At 40.1% G+C, this 20,707-nt stretch overlaps 1 protein-coding gene across 1 annotated transcript; it reads left to right on the forward strand.

Annotated features, from left to right (window-relative positions):
* Positions 1-6,253: 6,253 nt before the first annotated feature.
* LOC105056637 (transcription factor MYB106) lies at positions 6,254-8,987 on the forward strand. Its single transcript, XM_010938901.4, has 3 exons — positions 6,254-6,551; positions 6,664-6,793; positions 7,679-8,987. The coding sequence occupies exons 1-3, from the start codon at positions 6,419-6,421 to the stop codon at positions 8,610-8,612; spliced, it is 1,197 nt and encodes a 398-aa protein (XP_010937203.1). The 5' UTR covers positions 6,254-6,418; the 3' UTR covers positions 8,613-8,987.
* The last annotated feature ends 11,720 nt before the right edge of the window (positions 8,988-20,707 follow it).

Below are 20,707 nucleotides of genomic sequence, written 5' to 3' on the forward strand. Positions count from 1 at the left end.
ATGGCAAATTACCCAACCTCCACATACATCCATCTCAAATAGGACAAGCTTCACACAAGCATACAACCATCTCCAACACAACAAGCTTCCTGTAATTTGTTGACAAGTTACCAAGGTTTACTAAATGAATTCACTCAAAAATTAAAAGAAATGAATTTTATGAAAATGCTTGTTTATTTTCTATCAAAACATTGTTTGAAAAAAAAAAGAAAAAAAAGAAGAAGAAGACAAGTTATTACCATCCTCCCCAGTCCCCATCTACTTGCTCCGGGGAGGGAGGCTTGATAAAAGGCTAGAGTTTGAACTCTTTGACGTAGTAGGTTTACCTACTCATGAATCAATTATGTGATTTTTGACTAGCAGCAAACACGGGCCGCCACGTGTCATTTCGATCGTCCTTTTAGGACAAGGCCACCGTCTTTGTTAACTGCTACGTAAAACTAGCTAGAAGCAAGGTGGTCCTTGTAAACCCCATCCAATTTTCGAGGATGGTCCTTTAAAATGCCATTTAATACCAAATTTAAGGACGGGTTGCCCTGCCAAATTTCAAGCCCTGGAATCCCATGTTAAAACCGTGCAAAAATCCTACAATTTTTTCGATTTGTTTCGTATCAGCATCCGTGCTTTACCCACAATAATAAACGTGGGATGACCGTATCTCATTTTGGCCTTCCATCACCCAAAATAAATGGGAATGGGAGTCTTGATGTAGGGCTCGCACAGAATTTTTAACCAAGAAATTAAAGTGAGCAGTGATAGCATTAACTTTCATCAACTTTATGATCAAAATGACTGTTTAAAAACATTTCAAAATAATCTTATCTATTGCACATTATGATGCAAATCCTTTAGTGTGACTCCCCACCCTTGCTATTTTCTTAAAAAAGGATGGTGCATTTCCATATGACTTCTGAAATTTAATGTTTTCTAGAGTGGTTTCATACTCCCCTTAAAAGTACAAGTAGTCTACCCATCATTCCTCTAAAAAGAGGGAAGAGGGAAAAGAAAAAGGAAGGCATTTGTTAACACTAAATCAAAGTGTCCAAAGTCAAGTAATATATTATAGTGGTAACTTAAGTAGTACATCTTACCAAAAAAAAACCCTTAAGTAGCACGTACATGCAGAGGCTTAAATTTTTGTGCCGCTCATGTATTTTGGATAGATCCGGGGTTGAGTAGCTGTGCTGTCGTAGAGCACTGGGTGCCCTGAGATAGCTTTATTGTCATCCTTTTCATTACCTTAATGAACCGTATCGGACCTCGGTCCAATCTTGTTTCCAGGAGAAGGCACCATTCATTCGGGTAGGAATGATCAGAATGTTAGTTAATGAAGTCCCGTTCCACTAGGATACTAAAAATAGTAATGACGATGAACTCAAACAAGCAGAAAATGAGGTAAGTATAAAAATATAGGTAGCTTAAATCAACAAGAATAATAATTCTAATCTTTGTTAAACTCAATAAGAATTATCTATATATATGCCTATAGTCTTTTATTTTTATATTAAAAATATATTTAAAAAATGGTTCTAAATCTTTGGATTCTTTTTCTCTTATATTGTTGGGATTTGGGTTTTACTACATTGTTTTCATTATAGAGAAAGAGAAAGGTGAGAGATTAAAGGTTGTTTTCTCTTTGTAATTATTTTTTGCCATGATCAATATAAATCATATACAGAGATGTTGTCTAAGAAGATTGGAATGATACTCCATCATTCAAATCTTTTAAACTCTTTGTGTTCTTTCTCTACTTATTTTTTATTTTATTTTTTTATAATTTATCTGTTGTTTTAGTTTCTCATACGATATCCTTCGTTTCTAAATAGAATTTGTTGTTTGTTTTTTTTTTTTTGATGTAAGTTGGTTGGTTAGTTTTATTTGAATGTTAAGTTCTACCTAAGATCCTTAATTGGTGTTGGTGCAAGGTGGCCATAATTAAGCGTCAAAAGAGGAGGCTGGTAGCTTGGTCTTTGGATCAAAGTTGTGTTGTGAAAGGAATAGAGACTATGAAGAAAATCTGATTACTTGCTTGGAGGTAATAGTTCGACTCTGAGAAGCTAAAGAATTTTGAACCAAGTAATCAAGCTCCGACCATCCTTAGGTTTTGTATGGCTAGTTAACATGAGCTTTAGCTTGGCCCAGGGAATTTGTTACTGGTTAATGTTAACTATTTTGAAAGATAATGGTCAAAAAATTATCAACTTGTTTATAGCATTTAACAATGATAAAAAATTTATCTAGAAATCTATATTTTTTTAAGTAAATATTTTTTAGATAACATCTAAATAGAAAAATATGTTGTTTTACACATGAAAAAGTGGTTTCGAAATTTATTCTCTATGTTCTTTTATATTACTAATTTTCTAGATAAGTTGTTAAAAATTATTCATATTTTTCATAATACTCTTTATACTTTTTAAGTTTGGAGAAAGTAGACGAGTGAGTTATTGGGCATTAAATGATTAAGGTATTGAAAATGAAGATGGAATGTCTGAGGAATAAAATTAAATATCTACTTTATTGGCTAACAAAAAAATGATTTAATTTTCTCTTAGGTGGATAAATTTTTTCTCCATTTTATGGATAAATAGTACCAATAGAAAAGTAACTTATCCATCTTGAAAAACGTAAGAATATGAATGTTGTAACAAGATGACAACAAAAAAGAAATAGAAAAAATAAATATCAATGTAAACACAAAATTTACGTGGAAAACTCTTTAAATCAAAGAAAAAAATCATGGATGAAGAAAGATGGAGATTTTTCATTATCTTCAAAGTTGGATATTATAGTATACAAAGTAAAAATCTTAGAAAAGTACTCACGCCTCAAAGGTAACATATTTTGTCAAAACAGATATACCAAGATATAAACAGAATCAGATCGGAAAGGCTCTTATTAACTTTGTGGTCGGTGCTAATTTAAATATAAAATATCTCTAGAATGTATAAGTTGATCAATAAAAATCAATCTTTTTATCATATTTATTTATCAAAAAATAGACCATAAGAAAGTCATTCTAATCCAAGGTGCCTTTAATATGGTACATTTTTCTCTCTCCTGCTTCAACAAATTTTGCTTGGCTACGGAGAATAACAACCTTTTGCACGAATTTCTTTGGTGTTAGCACACTTAACCAGTGCCAAGGCAGAAAATGATGGCTCTAGCATTAAATGGCTCATGGTGCAGTTGGCCATCACTGTCATCATGTGAAGTAGGTGGTCTACTTTTTCCATGGGCTTCCAAAATTATCTTTCTTTGTAAAAGAGATCTTACTTAGTTTTGTCATTTTACCTAGCAGATAAGATTTCCAATGTTCACAAAGCGTTATATCCTAGTAGTTGCACCTCTCTCTCATGGCTGGAGGTTTTGCACTCATGGAGGTATTTTTACTTGCTTAACATGGGCAAATCACTTATTTGTTTTATAAAGAATGATTTGATCAATGCTTCCTCAATTTTATTGTTTAAATCAAAAGATTCAATTTTTTAATATATTTTTAGTAACTAAACAAAAGGAATCGACACATACTAATGGAACATAATCTATAACCAAATTGTTCCAAGTGGTAAAACTAATTAAATCATCTAACCAAACTTTTGAGACGGCATTAAACTTTAAATGACAGATTAGCAAAATCTGCGAGTATCATAGCTTACTTCTTAGCCTCCATACATCGCTATTTCCCAGCAAATAAATTAGTGATATTATTTAGAGTAATTGTGTCATTAAAGGGCAACTAACAACACATTAACACAGCAAATCATCTTTGAGATTTCTTCTATTTTGGTAATGGAATCGCATACCACCTATTTATTTCTTTGCTGTAAAATTAATGATACCAGTAGTTCATGGATTTTGATAGAGAGAGAGAGAAAGAGAGAGAGGGTGCAGAAGGTGGAGCTAGCCAACCGATGATAGGGAGTCAAAGAAGGCGACCCCAAGTGTCGCCCTCTTGAAGAATTATGTATGATCTTGGGCCCTACTGCATATATACAGCAATATTCTTACATCAAAAATAATAATAATAAGACGTCAAGAAAAAGGACTGCATATAGTATTCGCATGTGTCCTATTTCGTGCCTTCCTCTATCTTATGATAAATGCTGGCAACCATATTCTTGCCCTTGGAATTTTTTATATTGCCATGACATCCTCATTATATGAGCAAGTTAGAAGTTATTTATTTCTTTCATTGATTGAGGTATATATGGGGGAAGCCACTACAAGGACTCGTATTGAGTATTCCCTCGTGAAGAAGGATGCTAACCAGCCAAGTTACAGATGGTGGGCTCATTCTATTATAGAATAATGGACGACTAAAATTTGCAGTGCGTTCCATCTCACATATTTTACTTTAGGTACGTTAACCAGCGTCTCTCTTAACAGGGAGATATAATGGTAAGTCAAAGTGGTCAAAAGGACATCTTACCAAAAAAAAAAAAGGGGTCAAAAGGTATTGTTATTTTGTGGTCTTGATGGTAACATAGGTGTCAGATATCCAAATGAGAAAGATATGGATTTTGACCTATTTTTCTAGGTATTGTTTCTCATTTAGATAGCCAATATTTTGAAGTCTGTATAACATTACTATCAAGCTGCAACAGCATCATCTGTGACATTGTATGCTACTCACTTGGACACAGACAGTGGTAGTGACTTACAAGGTGGTAGTGACTTACAAGGGTAGCCCTGGCCTAATAATCCTGAACCTTGCCCCATGAGGGAGAAAGTATTCGTTATTGAAGCAAGGCTGGCAAAAATATTCATCATGTATAATTGATGAATAAATTAATTCTCTGACTTTATTAAAGAATAAAAACAGGACTTTGCTAAGTCAAAATCCCAAAAAAAGGGACTTTGATAATAGTGTGGCATAGGCAAATTAGTCTGCGCCAATTTGTGTGGGTAGGTGTTAGTTATTTGAATAGACCAAAGGCATCCATATCCTAATCCATAATTGGATAAGAAGAATGGATGTTATCCTCTTAACAATGAAGCCAAATTCAAACCCCCCCCCCCCCCCCAACCCCACCACCTCTTCTCCTTCTTAGGAAGGATGATTGATTCTGCCAATTTACAAAATCAGCCTGATACATAGTACAATTAGATCATCTTTATTCACTGGTCAGATCATTTAGTTGTATGTCAACTTTCATCATGCAATAAAACACAATCAAAGCATACCATCAAATTTAAATAGAATTTTGATTCGGTTCCTAAAGCATTTTTTCCGGCCTTCTCTCTCCGCATCTCATCCATCCATTTGAATATAGGAAAAAGGAAAAGTAGATTGGGAAAATTAAAAGGTTATGGTCTCATCTGTTGTGAAAAGTTCGTCAAATCCTTCCCATTTCCTCGAAGAAAAAAATATGGATCTTTTGTGATGCACCGCATGATATGATCCACCGCACATACCGTCTATCACACAATGGATGGCCATGAATAGATAGATGCTTGGCTATGCGATGCACGCCGCACGTGGACACATACAGCCATCCATTATGTGATGGATGGTATGCGTGATGTACTACATGGTGTGGTGAATTATGGGTACCATAGAGAATCCGCACATCAAAGAAAATTATGATGTTTGAGATGTGTATGCACTTCAACCTCATTTTTCACCAATAGTACAAGAAAACCTACACACTTTAATCGGCTAATCCAGTAAACGGTGATTAAGCATCACCATTAAACAAAATCTCAATGGACAAAGATTTTTGGGAATATTTTACCATAATTTGTCTGAATAAAAAACTTTAGGTACCAAAATAGTCCCCATTTAAATATCCAAGGTCATGCATCATCTGCATCACTGCTTCAGTAGCGCACCATCAAACAAGTAGTGGCCATTATCAATTTTGCGAAACACCATAAGAGTTGAATATCTCTTTCAGTTGATGCCTTTGTCTGAGGCTGTCTTAACCTAGAGATAGTGGGGGCCGCAGTACATGATACAATTCGGGCGGATTAGAAGAATCTGGACTGTTAAATTAGTATAGAGACCTCACAAAGTGATTACAGTTAATGGGCTAGGCCCACCTGCTGAATGAGGAATTACTTTTGTTGCCCATGCTGCCCCTAAACTGTAGTGGTTAGTAGCTCTGGCTGGTGGTACTTGGACCCCTAACAACCAGTGGGGCAGCTTGGCCTTGCCACCTCCACAAAATTTATATCTATGCCATTTATGTTGCTGACCTTTCTTTCTTCTTGCCCCTCTCTCTCTCTCTATTTATCCTTCACTCCAATGTCACTCTCTGTGCCATTTTACATTCACACACAAACACAAAAAGACTCACTGGCCTCTTATTGCTGTTGACAAGAATCTCTTCTCCTTGCGCGTCACTGCTATAAGTTTAGGTCTCTAAACCCTTGAGAGCATCTCCTTCTTCCTTGGAGGTGAGGAGGATCTGCGATGGGCCGATCGCCATGCTGCGAAAAGGTGGGCCTGAAGAAGGGGCCATGGACACCGGAGGAGGACCAGAAGCTGCTGGCCTACATCGAGGAGCATGGCCATGGGAGTTGGCGAGCATTGCCTGCGAAAGCTGGTTGACACCCTCTCTAGTGTTTCTTGTGGATGTGATATCTATACAAAGTTACTGGTTGACGAGTGTAATCGATTTGAGTTGGTCATTTACTTCTTTTTTCTCTACATGGCAGGACTGCAGAGGTGTGGGAAGAGCTGTAGACTGAGGTGGACAAATTATCTGAGGCCTGATATCAAAAGGGGGAAGTTCAGTTTGCAGGAAGAGCAGACCATCATTCAACTTCATGCTCTTCTTGGAAACAGGTGATTTATATGGCTGCTAGTATTTGCCAGCAACACCAGCATGTTCATTTTTGAATCACATCCCTTCTAACAAATCATTATGTAGCAGCACCATTCTGCATCGGTCTAAACTGCGAATATATAAAGATCAAGATTATTGTGACCTTTTTCGAGGTTAGATCAACTTGATTGTTACTAAAATAGCACCAATTGTGTTTAAAAATGAAGCCATGCGCTTTAATTTGCGCACTTCTTCCTGTATATATGATAGTTCTGCCTTTTAAAACTTTATCCTTTTTCTTTGTTTCCTGAAATGCGCATTGAATTGTGTCTTTCTTTTTGACAACACTCAATTGTGTCATGTCCGCTTGCAAAAGAAACAATTTTACTAATTTCACAAATATCGAGCTATATGTTTTGATGTCCATGTTTCCATCAATAAAAACTATATTTTGATGTCTATATGTCCAAAATTCAAGAATCGAAAACTGAATTACCCTTGCTGTTTGCCTTTAATCCTTTAATCTCTTTCATCTCTATAACTCAGATCTCTGTAAGGCGACTAGTAGCTCTTGGTCAAAAACTAGCACCACGTCTTATCCTTGAAATTTGAAGGGCCAGGCAAGAGAATTCTATAATGGCAAAATTAAGTGACCTCTTTTTTCGTCCATCAGTGCATATACTTCTCTGATCCCATGTTCTCAAAGCACCGAGGACAAAGTTCTTTAATTAAGCTTATTTTCCTGAAATGACCTTTGGCTTCCTTTGGGGCTTCCACACCGCAATTATCTTTTGTGCATCACATGCAGGACTTTGGTTAATTCCTTTGGTAAGGAGATCACATACAGTATTCATGCAAAGGGTTCGAATTATGGCTCATCTCATGGCTTCCCTTCTTTGCTTCAGGTGGTCTGCAATAGCCACCCATCTACCCAAGCGAACCGACAATGAGATCAAGAACTACTGGAACACACACCTCAAGAAGCGGCTGGCCAAGATGGGGATCGATCCGGTGACCCACAAGCCCAAGAGCGACGCCCTCAGCTCCGGCGATGGCCAGTCCAAGAGCTCCGCCAACCTCAGCCACATGGCCCAGTGGGAGAGCGCCCGCCTCGAAGCCGAGGCCCGCCTCGTCCGGGAATCCAAACTCCGCGCCGCCGCACAGTTCCAACCGCAGTCACCCTCCTCCTCCGCCCCTCCACTGCCTCCGGCGCCACCAGTCAACAAGTCGGTGGCTCCCCCGGCGCCTCCCCCTCCCTCTCTTGATGTCTTCCGAGCATGGCACGGAGTCTGGTCCGCCAAACCAACCACCGGAAACCCAGGTGGAAGGATCGATCTCGAGTCGCCAACATCCACCTTGAGCTTCTCGGAGAACGTCCTGCCGATCATTGGCGGCGGGCTAGTCGATGGCAATTCCACAGTGTGTCATCTAGGAGCAGCTCAGGAGCTGGAAGAAGAACAAGACTTGGAGTGGAAGTGCTTCGAGAAGCAACCACTCAGAATGGTGGAGATCAAAGATAATAGAATTGATAGCTTTGCTAGCTTTTCGATGGACACCACGTCGGTCTTCGGTGGTGAGTCCTCGCCGTGGCTTCCGGAGTCGTCGAGCATAGGGACCGGGTCCTCCAGTGGGGAATTCGGAGCAGGGTTCACGGGCATGCTGCTGGATAGCTCTGATGACCGGAATTCTTCGGATGGGCGCGGAGATTCTGACAACTTGGAGGGTGGAAGTTGTGTGGAAGAGGAGGGGAAGGAGGGGGAGGAGAGCAAGAACTATTGGAACAGCATTCTTAAGTTGGTCAATTCGACATCCCCCTCGAGTTCGCCGCCTGTGTTCTAGAAATGGTGCTATCGACTAGAAGTGGACTACTGGGAAAGAAAAAGTTCTTCCAGTCCTCTCTTTCTCCCTCCATTCTACTACCTTCGTTCAAAGCAACATTTTCTCTGCTCTAGAAACTAGCCGTTTAGCTCTGAACCACCCCGTCAACTCGGGTTGGTTCGTGTGCTTCTGGTCCGAGTCAACTCAGGACGGTAGAAATCTTCCTCTCTCTCTCTCTCTCTCTCTCTCTCTCTCGATCCGTAGTTAATGCGTGGGCTCTGTAAGAAAAACGAATAATGAGCCCAATTGATTGTGCTGGTGGTTGTGATGTTGGCTTTTGCTACAGGGGAAGTTTATTGTTTATGAGTAATAAGACTCAGAATTGTGATGGTATTAGTATTTGCTATGTTCATTAGTAGTTTGTCTTTGGTGTGTCCTTTTGTGTAAGAAACTTGTTGGGAATGGTGCATTCAATGACTGTATTGTATCTTTATTGATTGGTTCCGTGCGTCTATGGAAACCTTTCAGTTTGGATCTTAAACCAAGGAAGGAATGTTGAGGTTCTCGATAACAAGCCTTTGGCCACCAAACCAATTTGAATTTTCTTATGAAGGTTTCTCTTGATGCTTCAGGACTGATAATATTTAATTAAACACATGTTAGTGGCAATTAAGACAAAATTGTAACTTTCTTTTCCCATTTCAAGTGAGAATGTGGTATGCATCAAAATCATGGAAATATCAACCACTAGGCAATAGCCTTGCCTCCAATAACGCTAATAATTTTGTTTTTTCTGTTGTTTGTTTGTTTATCTTTAGAACTTTTTCTATGCGCTTTATGAATCTCTGTCTTGTGTTAATAGAATGGTAAAACTAGCTTAGCTAAAGTGGAAGAGAGCTAAAATTATCGTCGAAGCACAATGATAAATGATGAAACTCAATGTGTGTATGGAGCTTTTATTGTAGGGATGGCAAAATTGATCCGACCCGATGGGTATACATCCTATCCGAATCCGGTCAAACCCGAAAAATAGGGTTTGACCGGGTTTGGGTTTGGGTGTGGGTAAAACCCAAAAACTATAGTACGGATATGGATAGGGTATGGGTAGTGCTATTTTCTATCCGAACTCGAATCCGACCCGAACCTATGAATATGGGTAATTATGTATTAATTTTTTAATTACTTGTTGCAGAGCCTACTATTTGTCTTGAATGATTTGTGGAGTTGCAGTCATTTCATGAAATTATTTGAAAGTTTGGTATTCAAGTTCACTACTTTTTAGCATTATACTAAATTTTTATGGAAGAAATAATAAACTTAATGGTTATATTATATTTTGAATGGTAGTTCTATTTCTATGTTGATTTCTATAAATTTGGACTGATAAATTATATTTTATGTTGAATTGGTAATTTTGTTTTGATTGATAATATGTAAAAATTTATTTTGGTTGTTTATATGTTCTATGTTTAAATGTAATTCTATTTTTATGTTTGATTTCTATAAATTTGGACTCATAAATTATATTTTATATGGAATTGATAATTCTATTTTTGATTGATAATATGTATAAAATTATTTTACTTATTTTTTTGTATAGAATGGACGGATATGGGGCGGGTATGGGTTGGGTATGGGAAAATGGGTTACCCATGGGTATCCCCGAACCCGTTGGATATGGGGATGGGTATTTTTTTTCTTATCCGATTGGGTATCGGATAGGGTTTGGGTATAGGATATTAAGTTCGGGTTTGGGGATGGATAATACACTATCCGACCCAAACCCTACCCATTGCCATCCCTATTTTATTGCATCAAGGCAAATTACATGCTTAACAAACCTTTTATGTTTGTTTGATGACTGGAGGAGCAATTCTAGTATTGAACCTTAGACATGGCTTTGATAAGATAAAGCACGTGGTCAAAATAGGTTGAAATTAAGAACTTAATATATTTGCTTAGAACCAACTTTCTGACTTTTACATAATGTTATCCAAGGGGGTCAATTTTTCTGAAAACATAAATGTGATTGAAATTGGATTCATTTCACATCAATTATATTAATGATGGCATTGCTTAGAGTTAGGAGTTGGAAGAAATGGACAGTGAATGACAATACGGCTGAAGCACTTGCAATGCTAGTGGCTTTAGACGTTCTTGTAATTAACATCATAATTATGAGGAACAAAGTGTCCTTGCAGGAGTCAAGGAGAATAGGATCTCACGAGGATATCACATTAAATTATGAATTTTTAAACAACATGTGTAATTGAATTCGCTATGTTCAAAAAAGTTAGAAGAGTATTTCAATTTGGTTAGGTGAGTTCTTGAAACTATGGCATATGTTTAAAATGACTAGATAGACTTTATCTACATCAATAGTTCTTTCAAAAAAACAAGGTTTCTTTACATCAATATAACAATTGCACATAGCACGTATATGCTTGTCATGATACATACCCTTTTTTTTTTTTCCTAATTATGTGAGAATATCTTATCACACTAGGTGTTTGTTTAATCTTGCATAATATATAACAGTTATAGTCATGATTCTTGCATCAACTGAATTGCTCTCTCTCTGTTATCCTCCCTTGTGTTATAAAATAATTTTTAGAAATTTTAAGTATTTTTGCTGATTAAAAAGCATTCTAGAGTCTCACCATCTAAAACCATGAGTCCTACTAATTATCAAGTAATGCTTCACCAAAACTTACTTCCCTTTTGCTCTATCATAGGGCAAATCTTTATCTTAAGGGGGGAAAAAAAAAACCCTAAAATTTGCGATCATAGTTTGAGCTACTATTTTCCTATTCAAGTGCAAAACTTATCCAATAACAAGGTCCACCTCAATGGGATGGTGACAATTCGCCTCAATAAATCTCTGTGCGATTTGGTCAATGATGTTAATGTTAGCATATTGATTAACATCAAATATTGCTATCTAGTAGAATAAAGGATTCAACCTATACAGTCAGTTGCATAGAGATTAATTGTCCTTATCGTAGCTTGCTATAAAATAATAATATATAAAAAAAAAAAAAACATAAAAGACAATGCAAACCTCATCCACGAGCATCTCGATCATTTTAAAAGAAAAAAGTCAGACCATCAATAGGCACACGAGCACTTTATGTGCCTATGTGGAGGCACGTCAACATACCAATAGTCATTTATGTAGCTATATATTATTTATAATTAATATAAATCAAATATAAAATATAAAGAAATTAGATAGGTATAGCAAATCACTTTTCAAGGATGTTAACACATCATGGTGTTAAGATGAAGAGAGGAGGATCGTTGAGAAGAGGACTCCAATTTTATGTGACTGCTTAAGGGAACCTATAAACTATTTTTTTCCATATAAATCAGCTTTTTGATCATATATTCCTCTTGAACTCTGCAAGAAATATCCAACAGTGAAGGTTAATTTGGATGAAATTTTATTTTGGGCTTGATAGTTAGGGTTCAGGTCGTATATTTTATGCGAATTTGCGATGTTAACCATTACATCGCCTAATATCTATTTCAAGATCTATACAGACAAATGAAGATAGAGATTGGATTATTTTGATATCTGTTGCATTCAGCTCCCATGTCTGAGGTCGCCGTGCCCCTTTATTTATAGAAGAAGAATTGAAGTTGTGCATGCCAGAGAGTCTTTGTCGATCTTCGATTATTGTGCGCAGATTAGGCTGGCATAAAATTTTTTCGTTTTGGAGTGTGATTCGATTGTAGAGAAGTTCTTCATTATCTGGATTTTTCCTGAATTGCAAGGAGAGCTAACTCTGTCAACAGAGATCTTTCAACTAAAGCTCGGCTTTGTCCAAGCTAAGCATATTTCAGCCCAGGCCAAGGAGGAGGATGTGACCTTTGTCCGAGGAGCTAAGGTCACAGGTTAGCATTGGATGACCTAAGCGGACTTCGGTAGGATCGAGATGAATTTCTCAATTGGTGACAAAGTCCGAACGATCGCCCATCATGAGGCTTCTACCTATTCCTCAGTCAATGCCAAGAACATGCTCGATTGAGGCTGAGGCGGAGTGGAGATCCATGATAGATGCCCCCTACTCTCGAGCCCAAGTTCGAACGAGGTCGGTCGAAGAGAAAACAATTCCGACACTGAGGTCAACTTTACCGAATGTCATCTGAATTTTCATTCATTGACACATGTCAAAGATTGGTGTTAGTTGGTAAAATGATTTTCTCATCTAGACCGTCAAACCCCTGGATCTACGTGACTGTTGTTATGGCCAATCGGATGCTGCCAATTGGCGCTCATCAATGGTGGGAGGTGAATCGTTGGTAGATTGGAGCCGTCTGAGCTCTTATAAATAAGCGCAGCTCTACCAGATTTCTTTTACTTCTACTGCGTTACTGTTTTGAGATGGGTGGAGGTGCATCACTTAGGCAATTTCTGAAAAACTCCGGTGATCACTGCCGACGACACAAATCTCCTCGACAGAAGTCGAGCTTTGTGTGCTGACCCCGAATTGCATCCCCAAGTTTGCTCGATCGCTCTCTTCCTTTTAAGTCAGTCCTCCATCCTCCTCTAGGTCTTCAAGATGAGTGCCCTGAGCTCGTCTCCATCCACTTGGACCTCGAGCGATGATCAGGGTGGTACAGGCCCTGCATCCAATGTGTGTCATTCTTCAAACGATCCCGAAGTGAGAGAGATGTCCAAATTTGGTCCCTTCAGGGTAGGTTCCATCTTTTCCTTGGACAACGTAGAAATTGTGCATCTGCAGTACCAAATTTTGATTGAGTTTAAGCTAGAGGCCATGGGTCTTGGAGAGTGCATAGCTCTTCCGCCTCGAGATCAGATCGACCTTTACAAGAAGTCTTTTAAGGCTGAACTTAGGTTGCCTTTTAATTTTTTATTTGTAGAATCATTAAATACCTACCAAAAAATCTCGTGTTGTATTGCATCGAACTCATGGTGTTTAATCATAGCTTTTTTGACTCACTGCTTTCTCCTTAGGATCAAACCGACCACCCGCCTCTTCAAAACATGCATCATGTTGAAGGAGCACCCTAAGGAGGCTGGGTGGTGGTATGTCTCTCCTCGAAAGAGACGACGACTCTTTCGAGGTACTCCTTCTTCAATTCACAATTGAAAGGAGCCGTATTTTTTTTATCTCGATCAAGCAACCCTAGGACATTAGCACATCATGGGGTCACCCTTGGAGATTGATAATTAAGACTTCGATTCTATCCGATGCCGAGGAGGAGGTATTGAAGCTTATCTTCGACCGCACCACTCCCCCACCTCTAAGTTCCTTTTCAAGAAGACATTATGTAAGGTCGTGTTAAGCCCAGCCAATCTTGCAAGTAAGTTAATTGCTTTTGAAGTTCTTCACCTCACATTCCTTTTAGCTAACCTCAGCCCTTCTCTAGATATGAGGCCTTAGGATGTTGAAGCCCTGCACCAAGCCACAAAGAGGAAGAAGACTGCTGCAGCCCCTATCCCGAAATGAAACGGACTGAGGCTGTCCTTATTCAACCCGCGGTTGGCAATTCTTCGAAGCCAACTCAAGCACCCCCGAGGAAGAAAGCTTTGTCAGGGGCCCAACTCGTGCAACCCCTAAGATCTGTTGCTCCGGGGGAGTCAATCCCCCTATCTTCTGCTTCTTTGTTGCACCAAGGTTCAGGTACTCCCCAAATCTCAATACGGATGTCTTTCCGCCCAATCGATCCCCCAGTTGAGGTTTCCCCAAGACCACCTGCTCAGCCAGAATCTGAAGCTCGTGATGATAGGTTAGGCTTTGGTGACTACCAAGTTGCTCGAGACCTTCTCAGGGCCGCCATAACATCGGGCAATGCCAAGGCATTGGACGCAAAAGGTTCTGCCTATCATGTCAAAGATTCATACGACTCTCTTCTTCGAGTGAGTCGTGAACTTCATCTAAGCTTTTATCTCCCCTTTTTTTTTGTCATCGTCGATGTCTTCATTCTTACTTTCTCCTCCTTTCTCTTTTTCTTTTTTTAGCTCATCCACCATGTAGATCACTTCATCAACGTGATCCATGAGGCTCGATGGATCTCAAAAGAGACCAAAGACAAAGCCACCTAGGCCGAAGATCGGGTCGCCCAAGCTAACAAAAGGGCGGACGAGGCCATGCTTTCAAATATCACAGTCGAGGAGGAAGCGAAGTCGCTAAAGGCTGGGATGAAGCGACTGGAAGCTGAGGTTGCCAAAGCCCGAGATGAGGTTGAGGTTTGGCTGAATGCAGTGACTGACAAGTGGGAGAAGAGGTTGGAGACTGAAAAGGTTACTGCAGTCGAGGCCTTCTACTCCTCGAAAGAGTTCCAAAAAATCAAAGTAGAGTTCGCCTTCAAGTCCTATTTGTAGGGACTGGCGGACTTCAAGATGAAAGTTCAGGGCCACTTTCCTGACCTCAACCTCATGCCCTTGGAGTCGAACAACGAAGAGGAAGTCGCTGAGGTCGCTGGAGGGGAAGCACATGCCAAGAAGATCTTTAGCTCGACGTGTAGTGATCAGATGATTGAGGATGCAGCATCGGCCCATTCTCCGACAGTGATCATCCTTCTCGATCCTAGTGATGTTGAAGTCTCCCTACCCCTGACGGGGCTTAAAAATTTTATATTTTAGCTCAGGCATATCCAAGCTATGCAAATGGTCGGTCTATTTTATATGTCTCAGTCCTTTCTGAGGTATTTTTGTATGAGGCTGACCTTAAGAATCTTGTAAGAATTTTTTCCTTTAATGAAATTCACCTTTCTCTTCGCACCTCGGCTTTTCATTCTTGCTCTTTCATAGAAGCTAGTTGATTGAAAGTATTGAGTTCGGATCCCAATCTCAAGTTGATATTTGAGCAAGGCATCATTAACCGAAGTCACGACCTTCGTCTCTAGTTCTTCTAGGTTTATTTGCACGAGGATGAAGTATAAAGACTTGATCATGATTACGATCATCTTTTAACTCTTTCGCTTTTGTGGTTTGATGATTGAGTTTGATGATCTTGTCAAGCTCGTTTGTGGATGAAGAGCGTATGTTGAAAAAATTGAGAGACGTGTTCTGCTAAGCTCATTCGTGAATGAGCACGCGTTGGAGAAATCAGAAGACGCATTTCGCTCAGCTCGTTCGTAGACGAGGAGCGCACGTTGGAAAAATCGAGAGATGTGTTTTCCCTTAGCTCATCTATAGAAAAGGAGCGCATATTGGAGAAATTGGGAGACGCATTCCGCTCCGCTCATTTGTAGACGACGAGCACGCATTGAAGATCTAGGAGACGCATTCCGCTTAACTCGTCCATAAATGAGGAGTGCGTGTTGGAAAAATCAAAAGATGCATTCTACTCAGCTCGTCTATAGATGAGAAGCACGTATTGGAGAACCGAGAGACGCATCCCGCTCAGCTCGTCCATGGATGAAGAGTGTGCATTAGAGAAAACAGGAGATGCATTCCACTTAGCTTATCCATAGACGCAGAGCGTGCGTTAGAGAAATTGGGAGACACATTCCACTCAGCTCATCTATAGACGAGGAGCATGCATTAGAGAAATCGAAAGATGCGCTCTGCTCAGCTTGTCCGTGGACAAGGAGCATGTCCTAGAGAATCGAGAGATGCATTCCGCTCAGCTCATCTATGGATGTAAAATGCGCGTTGGAGAAATCGAGAGATGCATTTTGCTCAACTCGTCTGTGGATGAGAAGCGCACATTGGAGAACCAGGAGATGCATTTTGCTCAGCTCGTCTGTAGATGAAGAGCATGCATTAAAGAAATTAGAAGACATATTCCGTTCAACTCGTCCGTGGATGAGGAGCGCATGTTGGAGATTTGAGAGATATGTTCTGCTTAGCTTGTTCGTGGATGAGGAGTGCATGTTAGAGATCTGAGAGATATATTCCGCTCAGTTTGTTAGAGAAATTAGAAGACACTTTTTGCTAAGCTCATCTATAAACAAGGAGCATGCATTGGAGAACTGGGAGATGTATCCTGCTCAGCTCATCCATGGATGAGGAGCGTATCTTGGAGAAATCATAAGATATGTTCTACTCAGCTCGTCCGTAGATAAGGAGCACACATTGGAGAAATCAAGAGATGTGTTCTGCTCAGCTCGTCCGTAGACAAAGAACGTGCATTGGAGAACTAGGAGATGCATCCCGCTAAGCTCATCTATGGATGAGGAGTGTGTGTTGGAGAAATCGGGAGATGCATTCTGCTTAGCTCATCTGTAGATGAGGAGCGTACGTTGGAGAAATTGAGAGACACATTCTGCTTAGCTCATCCATAGATGAGGAGTGCATGTTTGAGAACTGAAAGATGTGTTCCACTCAACTCGTCCATAGATGAGGAGCGCACATTGGAGAAATCAGAAAGTACATTTCGCTCAGCTCGTCTGTGGATGAGGAGTGCGTATTGGAGAACCAGAAGATGCATTCTGCTTAGCTCGTCTGTGGACGAAGAGCGCACATTGGAGAACTGGAAGATGTATTCCGCTCAGCTCGTCCGTGGACTAGGAGCGTGTGTTGGAGAAATCAAGAGATGTATTCCGCTCAGCTCATTCATGGACAAGGAGCACATGTTGGAGAAATTAAAAAATATATTCTACTCACCTCATCCGTGGATGAGGAGTATGCATTGGAGATCCGAGAGATGTGTTCCACTTAACTCATCCGTGGATGAGGAGTGCGTGTTGAAAAAATCAAGAGATGCATTCTTGTCAGCTCGTCCATGGATGAGGAGTGCACGTTGGAGAAATCAGAAGACCCATTCTACTCAGTTCATCCATGGATGAGAAGTGCATATTAAAGAAATTAGGAGACACATTATGCTCAACTCATCCGTGGATGAGGAGCATGTGTTGGAGAAATTGGGAGAACATTTAAACCTACAAAAATAAACTTTTATTACTTGATTCAATAAGAATTACAATTAAGGATGATAGACACGTAGGTTATCGGAGTTCCAGGTCCAGGGGATTGGGGTTCTATCTAGTCGGCGAAGGTGATATGCTCCAGATCGAACCACTTAATCAATACAATGTGGGCCCCCTCAGTTTGGCCAGCTTTCCCTATTCGGTGGGGTGAGATACCTCAATTTTTTGAAAAATTAGGTCTCCCGCTCGAAAGACTTTACCTTTGACTCTTGTATTATAGTACCGAGCTATCCTTTGCTGGTAACTCATCATCCGAATTCGTGCTCACTCTTGGATTTCTTCTAGCAGATCTAGATTTACCCTCAGTCCAATTGAGTTGCTATCTTCATCGAATTCTTCTATCAGAGTGAGGGTAGGCCAATTTTCATAGATATCATAGCTTCAGTCTCGAAGGCAAGTTTAAAAAGGGTTTCTCCGGTGGGAACCCATTGAGTTGTGCGGTATACCCAAAATTCATTATATGGCTCTTCGACCCACAATCCCTTAGCTTGGCCTAGTCGGGCTTTGAGTCCTTGCAACAGGGTCCGATTAGTTACTTTTGCTTCACCATTGCTTTAGCGGTGAGCTACCAAGTCGGTCTACATGAAATTTCAAGACTACTGTAGAACTTCACGAACTTTGGATTGTCAAATTAGTGCCCATTATCTGTGATGATAGCCCAAGGCAACCAAATCGGCAAATAATGGACTTCTATATGAAGTTTAAAACTTTGGTCTCGGTGTTCTGCTGCATCCCTCTTATAGCGGCTGAGAGAGTTTGCACTTGCTATACGAGGTTGTTGTATTGATCTTGAAAAATTGCCAGTGCTGCGGATGGAGGATTTTTTTGAAATAGCGTAGGTGCTACATTCTCTAATGGAGTGTTGTTGGCTTGCCTGCTATTGGAGCGGTGGGATGCATTCGATGAACCTCTTTGTGTCTTTATGGCGATCTTTGGCAAACGCTCTCTGCGGCAAACTCTTTCCTCTCAGAATAGGACCCCGAAGTTGGTTAGGGAGCCCTTCCTCTAGCACCAAATATTGCGTCTAGCTCCTGTGCTTGAGGTCGGATGGACTAGGAGATGGTGAATGCTGGAGACCCCGCCCAAGCTTCAACTTTGAATCTACAAAAAAATCTTGTCAGAGCATTTTCTAACGAGGATCCTCCGACACTTAAGTTAGGAGATGGAGAATAATGAGAGCAAAAGAGTGAGAGTCGAGAACTTATTTTAAGGATCTCCACACTCCTCTATTTATAGAAAGAGAGTTGGAGTCATCACTACTATAGAAAGGGCCTATGGCAGCATTTACTACTGTAACGGTTCGAAAACCACTGTCATAGAATCTACGACTGCGGTTATACATAACCGCTGTCATAGTTTTGACCTGTAGCGATGGTTATTGCATAACTGCTGTCATAGATCAAAATGTTTGACAGTGGTTATGTATAACCGCTGTCATACATCTGATTTCAATCGCTGTCATTGATTTGACCTATTGTAGCGGTTATGTGTAACCACGACTATATCTCAAATCAATGGCAGCAGTTACCTAACCACTGCGATAGTCTCTATAGCAGCAGTTGAAAAACTGCTGCTATATTATAAGCTATAGCAGCGATGAATAACTGCTGCTATACCTAGAATATGGCAACAGTTATATCAACTGCTGCAACAACCGCTGTCATAAACCTACGGCGATGGCAACAATTACAGCGGTTGAGAAACCACTGTCGTATGCTATGACTGTAATTTTTTTTGCTGCGACAGCGGTTTATAGCAATCTTTTTGGCTATGGCAGTGGTTATGAACTGCTATCGTAGTTCTTTTCTGTAGTAGTCAGGAAATTTTAGACTATCTCCGATTATTGCTTGTAGGCTAGGCTGGCAGAGAATTTTTTCTTTTTGGAGCATAATTCGATTGTGGAGAAGTTCTTCCTTATCTGGACTTTTCTGAATTGCAAAGGAAGCTGACTCTATCAATAGAGATCTTTCAACTATAGCTCGGCTTTGCCTAAGCTAAGCATACTTCGGCCCAAGCTGAGGAGGATATGACCCTTGTCCGTGGAGCCAAGTTCATAGGTCGGTATTGGACAACCTAAGTGGACTTCGATAAGATCGAGGTGAATTTCTTAGTTGGTGACGAAGTCCGATCGATCACCCACCACGAGGCTTCTACCTATTACTTGGTCAATGCCAAGAACATGCTCAACCGAGGCTGAGGCAGAGTGGACATCCACAACAATATCCATATAAAGCACAATCCAATAACTAAGGTCGTGAAAATAGAACAATCATGAGTTTTGCTACGGTATTTTTTTATAATATTTTATTATAAAAAATATTTAAGATATTATATATCATTTTTATATATAATTTAAAATAATATTTTATATTATTTTTTTCTCATCCACAATGCCTCCGCGGCCCCCCCCCTCCGGCACCATTCGTGACTCCTCTGCCTCCCTTCATCTGTACTTCCTCCATCTTCTTCTGCTTATGGCTTCTCCACCCTCCCATCCACTCATAGCTCATCCCACCCCCCACCCATCCACAGTCACCCTCCTCCCTAGTGCCACCCACAACTCCTCCGCCTCCTTTGCTCGCGGCTCTATCTTACTCCGCCTGCAGTTTCTCCATGCCTCTCCGACCACCTGCAACTCATCCGACCCCCCATCTGCCCGCAGTCATCCTGGCACTCGTGCCTTCTCCGTGCCACCCCCTTATCGGTGCCCACAGCTCCTCCGCCTTCTATCCACACATCCCCTCAGCCATTTATAGCTCATCCACCTCTGATGGCCTATGATGAAGCTTTTTTGGAAAAAAAAATTAATTTAATTAAAATCTACCATCAATTCAATGTTGAAATGATCTTAATCTTTAAAATTTTTATCATATCAGTCATGTACACTAGCACGTTAACTAATTAAAATTCAAATGATCCATATTTATTTTGATGATCAAAAATATATAAATAATAAAAAAATTAAAATATTTTTGAAGTATCTTAGCAAGACTCATCACCCATAGGATGCAATCCGAACTCTCATAGTTAAGGCCTTAAGGAACCTGCCTTGCTGTACATTTTACCAAGCATGGGAATACTCTCGTTTCCTACAATCTTGCCTCTTTTGACTGATTTCCCCCAATTACGAACAACCCATATGACGGTCATTAATATCCGATCTCAAGGCCTACCCCACATTAGCTCGTTCCGCCTTCTTTGGGGTGGAAAAG

This window comes from Elaeis guineensis, chromosome 13 (assembly GCF_000442705.2).
Source record: "Elaeis guineensis isolate ETL-2024a chromosome 13, EG11, whole genome shotgun sequence".
Classification (NCBI taxonomy): Eukaryota; Viridiplantae; Streptophyta; class Magnoliopsida; order Arecales; family Arecaceae; genus Elaeis; species Elaeis guineensis.